This window comes from Dermacentor silvarum, chromosome 5 (assembly GCF_013339745.2).
Source record: "Dermacentor silvarum isolate Dsil-2018 chromosome 5, BIME_Dsil_1.4, whole genome shotgun sequence".
Taxonomy (NCBI): Eukaryota; Metazoa; Arthropoda; class Arachnida; order Ixodida; family Ixodidae; genus Dermacentor; species Dermacentor silvarum.
Genome location: NC_051158.1, coordinates 139,738,774 through 139,753,883, shown reverse-complemented (window position 1 = coordinate 139,753,883; position 15,110 = coordinate 139,738,774). Strand labels below are relative to the sequence as shown.

The following is a 15,110-nucleotide window of genomic DNA, read 5'->3' as shown; positions in this document are numbered from 1 at the left end:
ATTCGGCGTCCTAGACGGCCCAAAATAAACCACGGCACAGTACTCTCAGGCTCTAGAAATTCATGACGGGGGCTGCATGTCACGGATGTGAATGGAAGCAGGCTGCGTGAACGAACGAAATGCAATTATCTGGTAGACTGTATTGTAGATGCAGCCATGGTGTGGTAAGTGTGCAGAGAATGTATCGGCACTAAGCTACATAAATTACCTAACCAAATACACAAGTGATGACAATTCACGCATTACAAAGCCTACAATTCTAACTTATCATACAGCAACTGGAAGTACTAAGCTTTAATCTCGTAATCATGCTCGCTCCCAATTCGTAGTGGACCCGCGCGTAGACACCATAGCCAAGCAGCCATCTAATTTCTGTACAAATTGCACACTTGTAAGCCTTACAACTCCTGATAAGTATTGGCTCAAGATTGATGGATTATAGCTACTGTGGCAGAGTGAGCTCTCTCAAACGCGAACGCTCCCGCTTGGATCGACAAACGTACTGCCGATCTACGCCTCTACCTATGAACGCCGAACGGGAGGTTAAATTGAGCTCCGATTGCGTCATACGTGATGCAACAATGGCGCCATCTGTACACGCAGCCTATGCATGATGCAGTAATGGCTTCTTTCTTCTACACCGCGACACCAAAGTAGGTCGCGTGGGTCGGACGGTGCTAAATAAATCAGAAATAACAGCATTACATGTTCCTTTACATGTGGTTCTAACAAGCGACCACCCCATGCTGGCCGAACTAAAAGACTTTTGACGTCAAACAAATTCACAGGGTCTCTTACGTTATCCGTAAGACAACTTCAAGGCGAAACCTTAAGTGTCGATGCATAAAAGACAGACACATGACTTACACATCCCACTTAATTCGCTCAGTTCCACTTCGCTTAGTCACCCCTCTTAATTCGTTTACTAATCCTCATATTTCGCTTACTAATCCTTTTTATACGCTTAGTCATTCATTTCATTAATAAAGTATACCTCTTCACCTACTCATCCCCTTAATTCGATTAATCTAATTCGCTTAGCCATCCTCTTAAATCGCTTAGTCGTGAGTATTAATTATTTTGCCTTTAACTCGCCTGAGACATCTTAATTCGCTTTATCGTCCATCTCGCTTGCTTACGGTGGAATATGGTAGTGTTTGTACCTTTCGTGTCGTCGACGCGTTTTCGCAGAAGGACATTGAATGTCGACTGAACGATGAGAGAAATGAGGCGTTGGCGTTAATAAAGCGTTTGTCCGTGTCGAATTAACAATTAACGCATTTGCACGGTCTATCTTTACATCAAGGGAGCGGATATATTAAGGCCTTATATGTCTCATCGTGCAGTCGACCTTCAATGACCTTGAGCAAAAACGCGTCGACGACACGAAAGGTACAAACACTATCAGTGGCTCATACCCGCGTAAGCAAGCAAGACGGATGATGAAGCGAATTCAGTGGATGATAAGCAAATTAACACGCATGATAAAGCGAATTAAGTGGGTGTCTAAGCGAATTATGTGAATGACGAAGCGAATTGAGCGGATGACTCAGGCGAGTTAAAGACAATTGAATTAAGCGATTTAAGCAATTGGACTAAGCGATTTAAGAGGATGAGTAAGCGTATTAAGAGGATGACTCGGCGAATTAAGAGGTATGAAAAAGCGAAGTAGACTAAGCGAGTAAGGAGGATGACAAAGTGAATTAAGAGGATGAGTAAGCGAATTAAGCGGCATGACTAAGCGAAGTGGATTAAGCGAATTAACGGGGACGTACGTCATGTGTCCGTCTTAAATGCATCGGCACTTGGGCTTTCGCCTTCAAGTCGTCTTAGCGGTAACGTAAGAGACCCTGTGAATTTTTGATCGAAGATGTACAACTTGGAGCTCAGGAAAGCCCAAAATTTTTCTCTTACAAACAATTCTAGCGTAAGAGCTTCTTGTGTATACGGACTATATGTTTCGACAACAGGAAAGCCTTTAATTCGGCGAAGTGGTTCAGTAGCAAGACTGGACCGAGAAGGTGTAGAAGTAACGTGGTGGAAGCTGCACTTTGATGAAAGGTGAGCTTTTACCATGTGCTTCAAGTGCAATGCGCAAGAGGAGTATGCAGACTTTCAAGTAAAAACAACGCCTTTTTTGGCAACGTTTCTGCAGCGGTGATAGGAGTAAATAAAACTTTGGCAGGTTCGCGGACAAGCCGGAGCTGTGCTTCAACCCCTCGTACAGTGCTCTAACTATACGCGGCTGTGACATGTTGGCTCTACACAGAGCGCAAGGCAACTGTAGAACGGAGTTCATCGGACAGCGCCCTAATAGCGACCAGGCGTATCTCAACGCTGGCGTGTTGAGGAGCGTCGCACGTGGCGTTGCAGCCGTTGCACCACCTCGATGGTAAACCAGATGAGACCGTCGGGAAGCCGATGGTGTTACTCGGCGTCTAATGAAATAAAAATGAAAATTGTGTGCGGATTGAGGGTGATCTCTTCATGTTTCCTTGTGCGCACTGACGCCATGCTCGTTAATTCAGTTAGTAAGCGAATTTGTCCAGCGTTATACAGCCGGTAAAACTACTATCCTTACTCCGTAGAGCACGCTACTAATTTGCTATCGCAATTGATGCTTCGCCTTTCGGCCGAAACTGCGTCTCCTATGTAATCATTTATTTCTGCTTAACTCCGTTAGGATATATATTGTAATTGTAGTATTGGACCTGCTGAGTGCTGAAGAGATGTGCATTAAAGATTTTTTAGTGCCAGAGGAAAAATTCACAAAAGCTTTCTTTCGTTGGAAGTATTGGTACTCGGCCAGATGGTTTCGCTGATGTTACGTCCAGCACCATGAATGGTTGGTCCTTGCATTTGCGAACCGAATATAAACATCTTTGCAAATGCACTTGCGGCATTCTTTCACTTATGCCTTGTTGATTGGCGTGTTGCTTATAACACCCACTTTTTTTTGCACCTAGTTCTACCTGCGAAATCATCCAAGCGATTTTGCAATCGCGGCTTGAGTGAGTGCCCTACTCTTTTTTTTACCACGTTGACCTCTACCAGGGCAACTGTTAAGTTAATGTTGAAGTGAAAAAGATTTCAAAACACAAAGTATCAGAAGCAGATGAGTTTCAAATACTTTGAAAATGTTGTGAATATATTTCTTTTAAATGCAGACTGGGATGAATTATCATTGTCCTGGCTATCGTACGATTGTGTCCGGACAATGACGGTGTTAAGTCCTACATGACCAACCGTTACCTCGGCACTGCAGTCCACTAAATGCCCACGGTCTTACAAACGTAAAGTTCGAGTTTTCACGCGCCACGAATCATCAACTCATCATCGTCAACTCGTCTCACCAGGTTGTGCTTGATGAGATCTTGGGCGTATGTGAAGGTGGGAGACGCACGTTCCCGCAAGCTCTTCAGCTCCGCCTGCACAACGCACGCCGGTGGCGAGGCTTAGTTCAACAGCACTAACCAGGCCGTGGTAGCTCAATGGCGTCGCGTCACTGAGCTGGAGGTCGCGGGTTCAATGCCGGCCGCGACGACCGCATTTAGATGGAGGCGATATGCAAACACGTTTGTGTACCTAAATTCCAGTGCCCGTTACAAAACCTCAAGTTGTAAAACCCACTACGGCGTGGGTTGAGGTAAAACTTCAGAATTTAATTACGTCTGTGACTCACGTAACAATAGAATATCTCAATAACATCCTGAACTTGGCAAAAGAACATTTCTTTCACTTGAACAAATGTTCATCGCGTTAACAGCTGATTTTTGAACACACATTAGAAATACAATCCTGATGCATGCTAATAGACTCGAAAATGTTTTTTGAGTCACTGATTCAGTCACACTCATAAAAAAACGTAGCACGTCATGTTTCATACCAAATCGGCGTATAATCAGTAATTACGAGGGCTTGCTAATGATTGCACACATTTCTTTCTCCAACATTTTTAATGATTTCTCCATCGCCGTGGTACAAATTTATGCAGCTTTCACTCATTTACAAATAGCCCGTAATATTTTCTAATCAAAGCCGTAAACGTGATGCAGCACTGCTTGATCAATGTGCTGCTTGGGTGTAATTTTCTTTCCTTTTTTTTTACGTTCGCCTGACAAACATTTGCTGTATCACTGCTCACTTTCTGTTGAAACTCCTTGAAAGTACAATTGAAAGACGACAGTATCTGCATGAATAAGCAAATGGAGGTTTCCGCAAGCAGGGCATGCATTCTTATCACGCTCTCACCTCAGCCGCCTTTCCGTTGTAAAGGCGGAAGTGGTTGCACGCCTTCAAATTGATCGCGGTTGCGCTGTCCGGGAAGTTCTGCAGGTACACCGCAAGCACCTCCTGCAGGACACACGCCGAGATACTGCCACGTTAGTAAGTTTGAAGTTTGGTTTGGTACCTATAGAAATAGCACAACCCACTACGGGGGATTGGCCATGAATCGGGCGGCAGTGGGAAGAAAAATGAAGAATACATAAATGGGATTTTCTTACCTAAGAATGAGATAGTGAATGAATTCTAATCGTTAATATCAATATTCATGCTATAGCATCTTAAAATTTGAAGCAAATATTTTTGTTGTCTTGTGAAAAAAATTAGCATGGCAGTCTCCTTGTTTCCATTACAAAATTAAATATGGCATCACATACGTTCCTATTACAGTGTCCTAGTGCCGACGCCTCCAGAGATAGAATCATAGGTAGCGTAATGGTCAATCCAAGTTGGCGGAGGGGACCTTCTAGAAGTCGTTTTCTGTGCATGGTGAACCTACGACACTCTATAAAGAAATGATCCATAGTTTCGGGTTCATTGCAATAAAATCAGTGAGGGGAAGGTGCCAAACCAGACCTATGGGTATAGAAATTAAGCCTTGGTATTCGGCAACGCATTCTAGTAAACGACACTTCAAATTTTCTTGTTGAACACCATCTGCTGGGCCAAGGAAACCTAAGGTGCTGCAAATCGGTGTTATTCAGTACACGTGATTTGGGATGTTCTTCTTGGACAGAAATTTTTTTTTAATCACGCAGAAGTGACGTATGTCGAAGGTCTTAGGATCCTCAGTACCGGGCCGTTAGGAGATGCCGCTGCTAATGTGACTGCAGATTAGTTTAAAGTGAGCCCCACGTGCCCTGGCACCCATACCAGATGGATAAGGCGTAAATGTTGGGGCATGGATGAATGAAATTCTCAGAGAATGATAGATGAATTGGGCACTGATAAAGCGGAGCAAACAGACAAGGAGTCGGTTAAGATTACGGCTGAAGTAATAGATGCGGGAAGTTTTCGAAGAGCTAGGATGACCGCTAATAACTCCGCCTGAAATATTGGCATAAAGTCGAGTAATCGAAGGGAGAAAGACCAATTTAATGATGCCGAAAAAATACCCACTCCTGCCTTCTCTTCACTGACAGAAGCATCTGTGGCTATTACTGCATTTATTTGGAGGTTCTCGAGGTGGTCATCTAACAAACTTTTTAGGTATCGAATAGGCAGCAGTTTAGCGTTATTAGGAAATATATCATCGAATTCAACGCTTACTGTCGCAGTAGGGAACTTTTGAAAATCCACATCACGGATTGATATTTCTAATGGCTCTAATAGTTTCTGCACAAAAACTACCTGGGGACAATGCAGTCTGGACTATTGATTCTCAAAGAATGCAGTCGGTTCTCTAATAAACATACAGAAGGAGCGTCTCTGGGGAGAAGCATATATGCTCAGTAACGTTTGGACTGTCAGTATACGAAAACGAGTTTGAAGAGAAGGCAGGTGAGTTTCATGATAAAGAATATTATTCGCTACATATTTTGGAAGGCCGAGACATAGACGTAGTGATTCGCGTTCTAAAAGAACTAGAGGGCGTAATTTATAAGTAGTACCTCCAGAAAATAACACACATCCAAACTCTAGAATGGGGCGGACATTCATACAATAAATCATCAGCAAGGTCTCCCTGCGCATTCCAAAACGATTGCTGCTTAATCTTCGTAATAAACCAACTGCGCGTGCTCCTTTAGATGCGATGTATTCTATGTGTGTCTTCCAATTAAGCTTTTCTGTGTAAATCATTCCCAGATATTTTAAAGATTGTACCTGCGGAATAATCTCCTGGCCATGTGACAGTGTTATTCGGATAGGAAACGTTAAGGGGAAAACAATGATTGCACTTTTGTTGACATTTAGCGACATTTGTATTCCTTTTAGCCAAATTTCAATCTGATTCAAATACAATTGCAAAGTTTTATATAAGCTATGAATATCATTTGATACTGAGAAAAATGCGATATCATCAGCGTATACGTATACCTGTACGTCATGAGGCGTCGGGATGTGATTTAGTAAAAAATAATAAATAATACGGGTGAAAGTACTGCACCTTGAGGAACGCCCCTTGTCTGTTTGTAAATGGGAGAAGACAGACCGTTTTGATAGCAATAAAATGTGCGCCCGCTTAGAAAATTTTGAATCCATGCAATTATATACTGTGGGAGACTCACACTTTCGAGCCTGTTGATTAAGGTACTGTGATCGACACTGTCATACGCCTTCGCAATGTCTAATGTGACTAAGGCAGCGCACTGGTTGTTGCGGCGAGCGAGTTGAATTCGACTCTCCAAGTCAAAATGAGCACACCAAATTGAGCAGCCGGGCCTGAATCCTATTTGAGAATCACTTGATATTTGGTTCTCGCCTATCCACCTATCGATGTGACCATACAGAACTCTCTCGATTAATTTTACGAGATTCGAGTTCAGAGAAATAGGTCTAATGTTATCTATTGTATATCCATCACCCGGCTTTTTGAGTAGCGGAATTATTTTGGCAACCTTCCAATCTGGATGAATCCATGCATTTTTAATCGAGAAATTTATAAGATTAGGCAAATCCTGGGGAGAAGGTTCGAATAATAATTTTATAATTGCTGTAGTTGTGCCATCAGGAGCTGGGGCTGAAGCTGGCAGCATCTTTAGCACTCTCATTACTTCTTCTAATGTGACTGCTATGTAATCATTACCTGGTTCAGGCGCCGGTATATGATAGGGGTGAACTGATGTAAATCGACGCTCTAAGCCTTTTACAATCTCCTCCAGTGACTGTAGCAATTCAATGGAAGTTAAGCTAACATCATCATCATCAGCCTATATTTATGTCCACTGCAGGACGAAGGCCTCTCCCTGCGATCTCCAATTACCCCTGTCTTGCGCTAGCGTATTCCAACTTGCGCCTGCGAATTTCCTAACCTCATCATCCCACCTGACTTTCTGCCGTCCTCGACTGCGCTTCCCTTCTCTTGGTATCCATTCTGTAACCCTAATGGTCCACCGATTATCCATCCTACGCATTACATGGCCTGCCCAGCTCCATTTCTTCCGCTTAATGTCAACTAGAATATCGTCTACCCCAGTTTGTTCTCTGATCCACACCGCTCTCTTCCTGTCTCTTAACGTTACTCCTAAGATTTTTCGTTCCATTGCTCTTTGTGCGGTCCTTAACTTGTTCTCGAGCTTCTTTGTTAACCTCCAAGTTTCTGCCCCATATGTTAGCACCAGTAGAATGCAATGACTGTACACTTTTCTTTTCAACGACAGTGGTAAGCTCCCAGTCAGGATTTGGCAATGCCTGCCGTATGCACTCCAACCTAATTTTATTCTGTAAATTTCTTTCTCATGATCAGGGTCCCCTGTGAGTAATTGACCTAGATAAACATATTCCTTTACAGATTCTAGAGGCTGACTGGCGATCCTGAATTCTTGTTCCCTTGCCAGGCTATTGAACATTATCTTTGTCTTCTGCATATTCATCTTCAACCCAATTCTTGCACTTTGTCGATGAAGGTCCTCAATCATTTGTTGTAATTCCTCTCCCTTTTTGCTCAATAGGACAATGTCATCTGCAAACCGAAGGTTGCTGAGATATTCGCCATCGATCCTCACTCCTAATCCTTCCCATTCTAAGAGCTTGAATACTTCTTCTAAGCATGCAGTGAATAGCATTAGAGAGATTGTGTCTCCTTGCCTGACCCCTTTCTTGATAGGTATCTTTCTACTTTTCTTGTGGAGAACCAAGGTAGCTGTGGAATCCTTGTAGATATTTGCCAAGATATTCACGTATGCCTCCTTCACTCCTTGATTACGCAATGCCTCTATGACTGCTGATATCTCTACTGAATCGAATGCCTTTTCATAATCTATGAAAGCCATATAGAGAGGTTGATTGTACTCCGCGGATTTCTCGATTACCTGATTGATGGCATGGATATGGTCCATCGTAGAATATCCCTTCCTGAAGCCAGCCTGTTCTCTTGGTTGACTGAAGTCAAGTGTTGTCCTGATTCTATTGGAAATTATCTTGGTGAATATTTTATACAATACTGAAAGCAAGCTAATGGGTCTGTAATTCTTCAATTCTTTAACGTCTCCCTTCTTATGGATAAGTATAATGTTGGCGTTCTTCCAGCTCTCTGGTACACTTGAAGTTGTGAGGCATTGCGTATAAAGGGCCGCAAGCTCTTCAAGCATGATATCTCCTCCATCTTTGATGAAATCTACTGTTATTCCATCTTCTCCAGGCGCTTTTCCCCTGGTCATGTCTTTCAAGGCCCTTCTAACTTCATATTCTACACTTATTGAGACTGAAACAAGCTTTTTAAACCGTAGAAATCTAAATAGGACTTTTTTATTCCTAGATTGCAATATGTAACTGTAATGTTTGGTTTATAATTTTCTTTCGCTTCAACTGTTTTTCTGAATGTTGCTGCAGCAAATTTATAGTCATTCCAATTACGTGGACATTGATTATACAGTAACTTTCTCCAGGCCGCCTTTCTTCTATATTCGCGTTTACAGTCCGGATTCCACCATGGTGAATAAGTACCCCCTTTAGTTGACTGCATACTGAAGCTGGATTTTTTGTAACTGTCACTTATCACTTGACACAAATGAACTGCCTTAACTTCATCATTTAGGACAACCTGTTTATTTAAAGCTGATCGCAGTGAATCTTGAAATTTACTATAGTTAACATAGGTGCGGACATGCTTTGCGACCAAATTAATTGGTCGCATGACTTCAAAAATTATTGGAAGATGGTCGCTATTTGTGGCCGAGGTGATAGCAAATCAGGAGAAAATTGCACAACCCGAACTGGAAAAAGTTAGGTCTAACACCGAACGCTATTTGCCGGATACATAAGTTAGTGTTCTCGAATTTACACAGTTAAGATTATTTGACGAAACCCAATCCAACAATCTTTTACCACAAGAGTCGGACCGATGATAACCCCATGATACGTGGTGAGAATTAAAGTGACCAGCTATGATTAGATCCTTTCTGCAGGCTGCAAGCACGGCATCGAGAGAACCTGTATTGAGAACTCCTGTGGGAAAATAAACATTGACTACCGAAAATTGGGCGCATCCAGGAAGCGTTAAACCCAATGCTAGAATCTCACTTTCAGCAGAGAATGACTGGTGTCTAATCTTAGCTCTATGACAAATTTTTGTTGAGATGAAAAATGCTAATCCCCCTCTACGAGAAGGGCGATCTAGACGAAAACTGCGATAATTCATTAAATGAAAACTCTTTTCTGTGGATAACCAAGTTTCTTGCAAAATAATCAAATCAGGAGAAAGTTCTTCACAGAGATATAACAGATCAGCGGCTGCAGCAAAAATGGAACGACAGTTCCACTGCAGCACTTTCAAGCTTCCTATGTTGACGATATTCCGGCAGTATTTACTGCCGTCTCTAGAATGTTATCATTTAGGAAATCATCCTTTGTTAACCTGTCATTTTGACTGTTTTTTGCTTTTAGTTTATGGAGGGTAGTTGCTCTCGGGGAGTTTGGAGAAGCACGACGTTTACACGTTCGAGATCTAAATCCATGTTCTCAGTGGTATCTGAACCAGTCTCGTGACTGCTAAAGCCCTCAGGTTCGACAGGAGTTGCGGAAACTGCGGTGTCATCAGTACTGCGAGGCGAGGCCTCTGCCGATTGGTGCTTCTTTATATTTTCATCAGAAACTGCGATTCCAGAAGGAACATTTGGACGCCCAGTAACATGCAAAAGTTGCGACAACTGAAAAGTGAAAACTTGCCCAATTGTCTCTGAAAGGTTCGTAAATAAACTGTCAAGGGCTTTTGCCATAACCTTCTCTACAGCTGCAGCTACAACATCACCAAGAGATGCATCCATAGCTTTGGAGTGACGAGCAGCAGCTTCAGCCACATGATTTCTCTAAGGCAAGGGCACGAGCTTCACGACGCGAACACCGTTTCCTTTCTATAATTTGCATAATTTCAAGCTCTTGGTCTCTCGCAGGGCATTTCGTACAGTCCGCAGGGTGGGAACCTTCACACAAACAGCATCGTTCGCTCTGAGAGGAACACGTTTTTCCATCGTGGCCTTCTCCACAAATGCAGCACCGAACATCAGATCTACATCCCTTAATACTGTGGCCATATCGCCAACACTGAACGCATTGCACTGGGCGGGGAGAAAGTGCTTCCACCCTGTATAATAAGGGCCACGCCTTGATCTCTGATGGCCTAGTTGGGCCGTGCCTACAAAGGTGACAATGACCCAATGACAAGTTTGAAGACTGACACCAGCTGGTCGCAAACCCTTCTTTAGAAAATATATTCTTCTTTCGGGGGTTTTCCGTGCCAAAACCAGTTCTGATTTGAGGCACACCGTAGTGGAGGGCTCCGGATTAATTTTGACCACCTGGGGTTATTTAACGTGCACTACAACGCAAGCACACGGGCGTTTTTGCATTTCGCCTCCATCGAAATGCGGCCGCCAGGGCCGGGATTCGATCCCGCGACCTCTTGCTCAGCAGCGCAACGCCTTAGCTGACTGAGCCACCCCGGCGGGTCTTCTTTAGATCCCAGTTCCTCACGGACGCGGTTTCTCAACATGATGGTAATCCAACATGGCTGCTCGGATGACGTCAATCTATAATATTCAGTCACTGTACAGCCTGCTTGAATTTCGCAGAGACGTGTTCGGAACGCTGCTAGCGCCTGTGCCAGTACCAGGGCAAAACCAGCCGATCCACCGCGCGAGGCGCCGGCCATGGACAAAGCAACCTCAAACAAAGCAAATACTAAGATGCGAAAAGAACACCACACTACTAAATCTAAATTGCGTTTAAGTGAACAGTTCAAAAAAACTGTCAGCCCTTCCACTGGGGTGAAGATGGAAGACCCGCGAAGCTGTATTATGGTGGGAATTATGTATTTCCAATTATGACTACTAAGATGTGATTGCGTAATTGATTATTTGAACTAATAAAGAATAAGAAATATATATGATCCGGTGGTTTTCATTTATTTAGTGACCACAGGGACCATGACCTTACGGTCGCTGCGGTACACCGTCATAGGATGTACGGCAAAGGTTTGCACGTTCTTCATAAACATGTCACCAACGCCGCGCGCGTTCGGTGCGAACGCGGGCAAAACGCCGCCACTGTCGACAACGGTTCGGCGCGTTGTTTGTGTGACCGCACGCAGCCTCTGTCAAAACGCTGGCTATGTGACGGAGCGGCTAAACGCCATTGTCGACGGAGAGGCGGGCGAGAGTCCAGAGTAGTAGTAGTAGTAGAAGTAGTAGTACTAGTAGTATAGTAGTAGTAGAGGTTGAGGAAAAGAGTCGGCGGCAGAGGCCGGCAGCGCTGCGCGCATGCGTTGCAGTGGGAGAGTAGTATAAGTAGTGATTTTATTGAAGAAAAATGACGCTTATTTCCAGTGCCCAATAGGGAGCACGGCGCCGCGTCAGTGGGAGAGCGGGAACGCGCACACGCACAGTCTAGGGTCCCTCGATGCCCTCCTCGCCCACCGCTCCCCTTCCACTGGGAAGTCCCGCTTGCTCTCCGTCGTGCATTCGCTCCCCGTGAAAGCGCGCGTCCCTCGCCCTCGCGCGCTTTCACTCGCACATCCAGCATACGGCCAATGAGAGTTTTTGTAGCGCTAGCTACACTGGCCTAGCTAAGCCCGTTTCGCGCGGCACATCAAGAGCCGTGCTGCGCATGCGCAAGGATCAGTGATGTCACACGGCTTGCGCACCGGAGCTACCGGAGCCGGCACCTCTCGCGCACTCCGCCGCCGCCGCGCGCGACTCACCGCCGCCGGTCTGCGCATTCCAGAGGAGTGACGTCGTAGCCGTGGTAGACGCACTGGCGCCGGCGCGCGCTCGCTGTGCAGTCGCCGTCTGACACTCCGCTAGAGCCGCTGCGCTTCTGACTGGCGTTTGCCAGTGTGGTATAGCCATGGAGAAGGAGAGCGCAAATGCTGCTCAACAGCGCAGAAGAACGGAGAAGCTTGACTCATAAGAATAATCTTATCTTAAGAATAATGTTAAGAATAATCAGCTGAACCTTTGCTAACGCTACGTATATCCTGGCATAGCCGAGCTAAGCCACTGGAACTTTTTTTTTTCTTTTAGGGGCGAAGCTCCTTAGGGTGTGGGTCTGTCCCTCCTCTGTAGTATGTAGTAGTAGTAGTAGGTAGCCACGTCTACTTTTTATGAAAAAAAAATCCGAAAATTTTGTCCGTAGTGCGGAATCGAACCAGGGACCCCTCGCTTCCGAACGCGCGGCGCTAGCCACTACGCCACGAAGCGCACACGGACACACGCACCACGATGACAATAAATACCCAACATTAACGAAAGACTGCGCGTTTCTAACGCGTTTGTGCTAGCGCGTTACGGCCCGTGTAAGAAGCTGGTGTAAGACGCTGTGGCCTCTCCGCCTTACCCCCGTATTTATAAACGCTGATGGCGTCGGCAAACGCGGTGCACGTTCCGGCATGTGTAAACGGCTGCGTAAGACGCTGTGGCCTCTTCCCCTTAGAGTACTGCACGTGCAATTATAATGAAGGGCGCTGTTATAAAATAGGAATGACGTCACATATGGCGCGTGTCATTGGTGGAAGTCAATCGTTCGATTTAGTGTGGCGAGACTGGGCGAATTACAAGGAAGATTCACGGTTTACCGATGATTCCCTCCGGAGCTTCGCCCACTCATCATCATTCACCCCGTGGATATGCGGTGTTCTTTTTTTTTCTATTGCAGGCCACGCGATGATCGAAAGGGGAGCTCTTAACAGCTTCGCTGTAAAACGTCCAGAGCAGGTTGCCCTGATGCATTAAAAGCAACCAATTTGAGTCTCTTTTAAATCCAAATTCAGCGCTAATGCAGCTCCACTAACGTGGAACCTGAGGTGCTATTCTGGACACGCATGGCGGCTACACGGCCGCCATTATCCGCCATCTTGGCTGTCTCATTGGCTGTCCAGATGTCACGTGTTTTGAAATTTGTGCCTGGAAACGGAAGTTTTGCAAAATGCAATTTTTCGTTCTCGTCAGAATGATGAAACGTGACGTGGAGCTGCAAATTTTATCGACTAATACTTTTTTGAGATCCTTGGCACCTATATTGCGACTTTAGCGCTTTAAACGCAAATTGGACGTTAGCGTGCAGAAGACCGTGCAATGCGTCTGCAATTTCGCGAAAATGTGACGTTCCAAGATAGCCGGCATGTCAGCTTGTTGATTGGCTGAAGGAATATCCCGTGAAGAGTGTCACAGAAAAGGCCGTTTCGTAAACGTCAATTTGACGTTGCGTGACGTTGAGCTGGGCCTCCATTGCAAAGAATTTTCGCCATAATTTGTGGTACGACGAGCCGCGCGAAAAAGGGTAATGAGCGGCCATATGCAATGTCGATCGAGAGGCATCCGTATCGCCGCATTTTCCGTCATTTGAGACCATGAAAATCTTTTGTTCACAACGCGTGCCCATAGCATTTCAATCGCTATCGTGTGGTGTGGGCATTTGTGTTTTTGAACCATCATTTTTATTAAAAACACATTTATCCGAAATAAGACTGGTTGAAACTAGCAAAATTCTGTGACATTTTGCACTTTTCACTACTGCGTTTGTATTGTAATCAATATTAATGACTTTCCGCGTCATCAAAGGCTATGACAACGGTGGCCTTTTAATTTATAAAAAAGAAATGTACGCAAGGCGGCGCCTTGAAGTTTCCTTTCGCGGTGCGAGTAAGCAGCGAAGAGAACAAGAGATGGCAGTGCCGGCGCTTGCGTCGCGCAAGCGGATACCTCTGGCGCGTGCAATGCTATCGATGATATTCGGTCGGGCTGAGTCACTTGCGTTTCACGAGATAGCGATAACGCGACCTAGAGCGCGCGCTGATCATCAGCGGCAGGTCGTTTATGTTGTCTCAAGGTATAAAGCACGCGCGTGGGCGCCAATATACGATGACTCATTCCGTTTCCCGAGGAGGAGCAGGAATAAACTTTACTTCAAAAAGAAAAATTAGGCGAGCGTGGTTGGGCCCTTAGTCCAGGGCTCTACTGGGGCGAGCGGCTCGCTGGGCTTGGTCCAGGAGAGCCACTTGGCTCTCCTTTCCCTCGTCCGCAAGCCATGCCTCCCACTGTCAATTTAACATGAGTGGTTGTGATGTTATGTACGGGCTAGTAATATGTGAAGGCCTTTCTAGGCACTCCCATGGGATATGTTGTAGTGTGGGTTTGTTGGAACACCACGGACAGACGTTCAGAAATCTTGTTGGACTTATTTTACTGAGTTGATGCAAGTTGGGGAAGCTGTTTGTTTCAATGCGCCGCCAGTCCCTACTCTGCTGTCTGTTAAGGGCCTTGTGTGGATGACCGTAGACTCTGCGTTCCTCCCGTTGTTGTAGAAGAATATCACGAGTGTTTGGAAGAAGTTCCGCGCAAGGCCCGGCCGCAGCTCGGTTGTTGAATCCTCGAGCTATACGGTCTGCCACAACGTTACCTTCCAAGCCCTCGTGAACCGGACACCAGATAATGTCGTGGTGTTCTTCCAAGGTTTGCCCAAAATTCTGCGTACCATTTCCCGAGGACACGCATTCTAGCTAATGAAGCAGACGACAGCTTGTGCGCATGCAGACGACGGAAGCGAGAAACGATTTTAATGGAATAATCATACGCTTTGAGCTAGCTGCTTTACTTTTACTGGGGAGGAAAACTGTTTTGCTTTATATCAAGAATGCTAGGTTCAGTGCCTCCATTACAGTTTCTTAGGCGAAA

The 15,110-nt window shown here is 45.2% G+C and overlaps 1 protein-coding gene across 1 annotated transcript in view; it reads right to left on the bottom strand.

Annotated features, from left to right (window-relative positions):
- LOC119453784 (intraflagellar transport protein 56) overlaps positions 1 to 15,110 on the bottom strand; it is an 85,600-nt gene that overhangs the window by 35,510 nt on the left and 34,980 nt on the right. Inside the window, exons 6-7 of the mRNA XM_037715839.2 lie at positions 4,252 to 4,353; positions 3,354 to 3,428 (exon numbers count right to left, since the gene is read on the bottom strand). Of these exons, the coding sequence (XP_037571767.1) occupies positions 3,354 to 3,428; positions 4,252 to 4,353 (177 nt within the window). The remainder of the gene's footprint in view (positions 1 to 3,353; positions 3,429 to 4,251; positions 4,354 to 15,110) is intronic.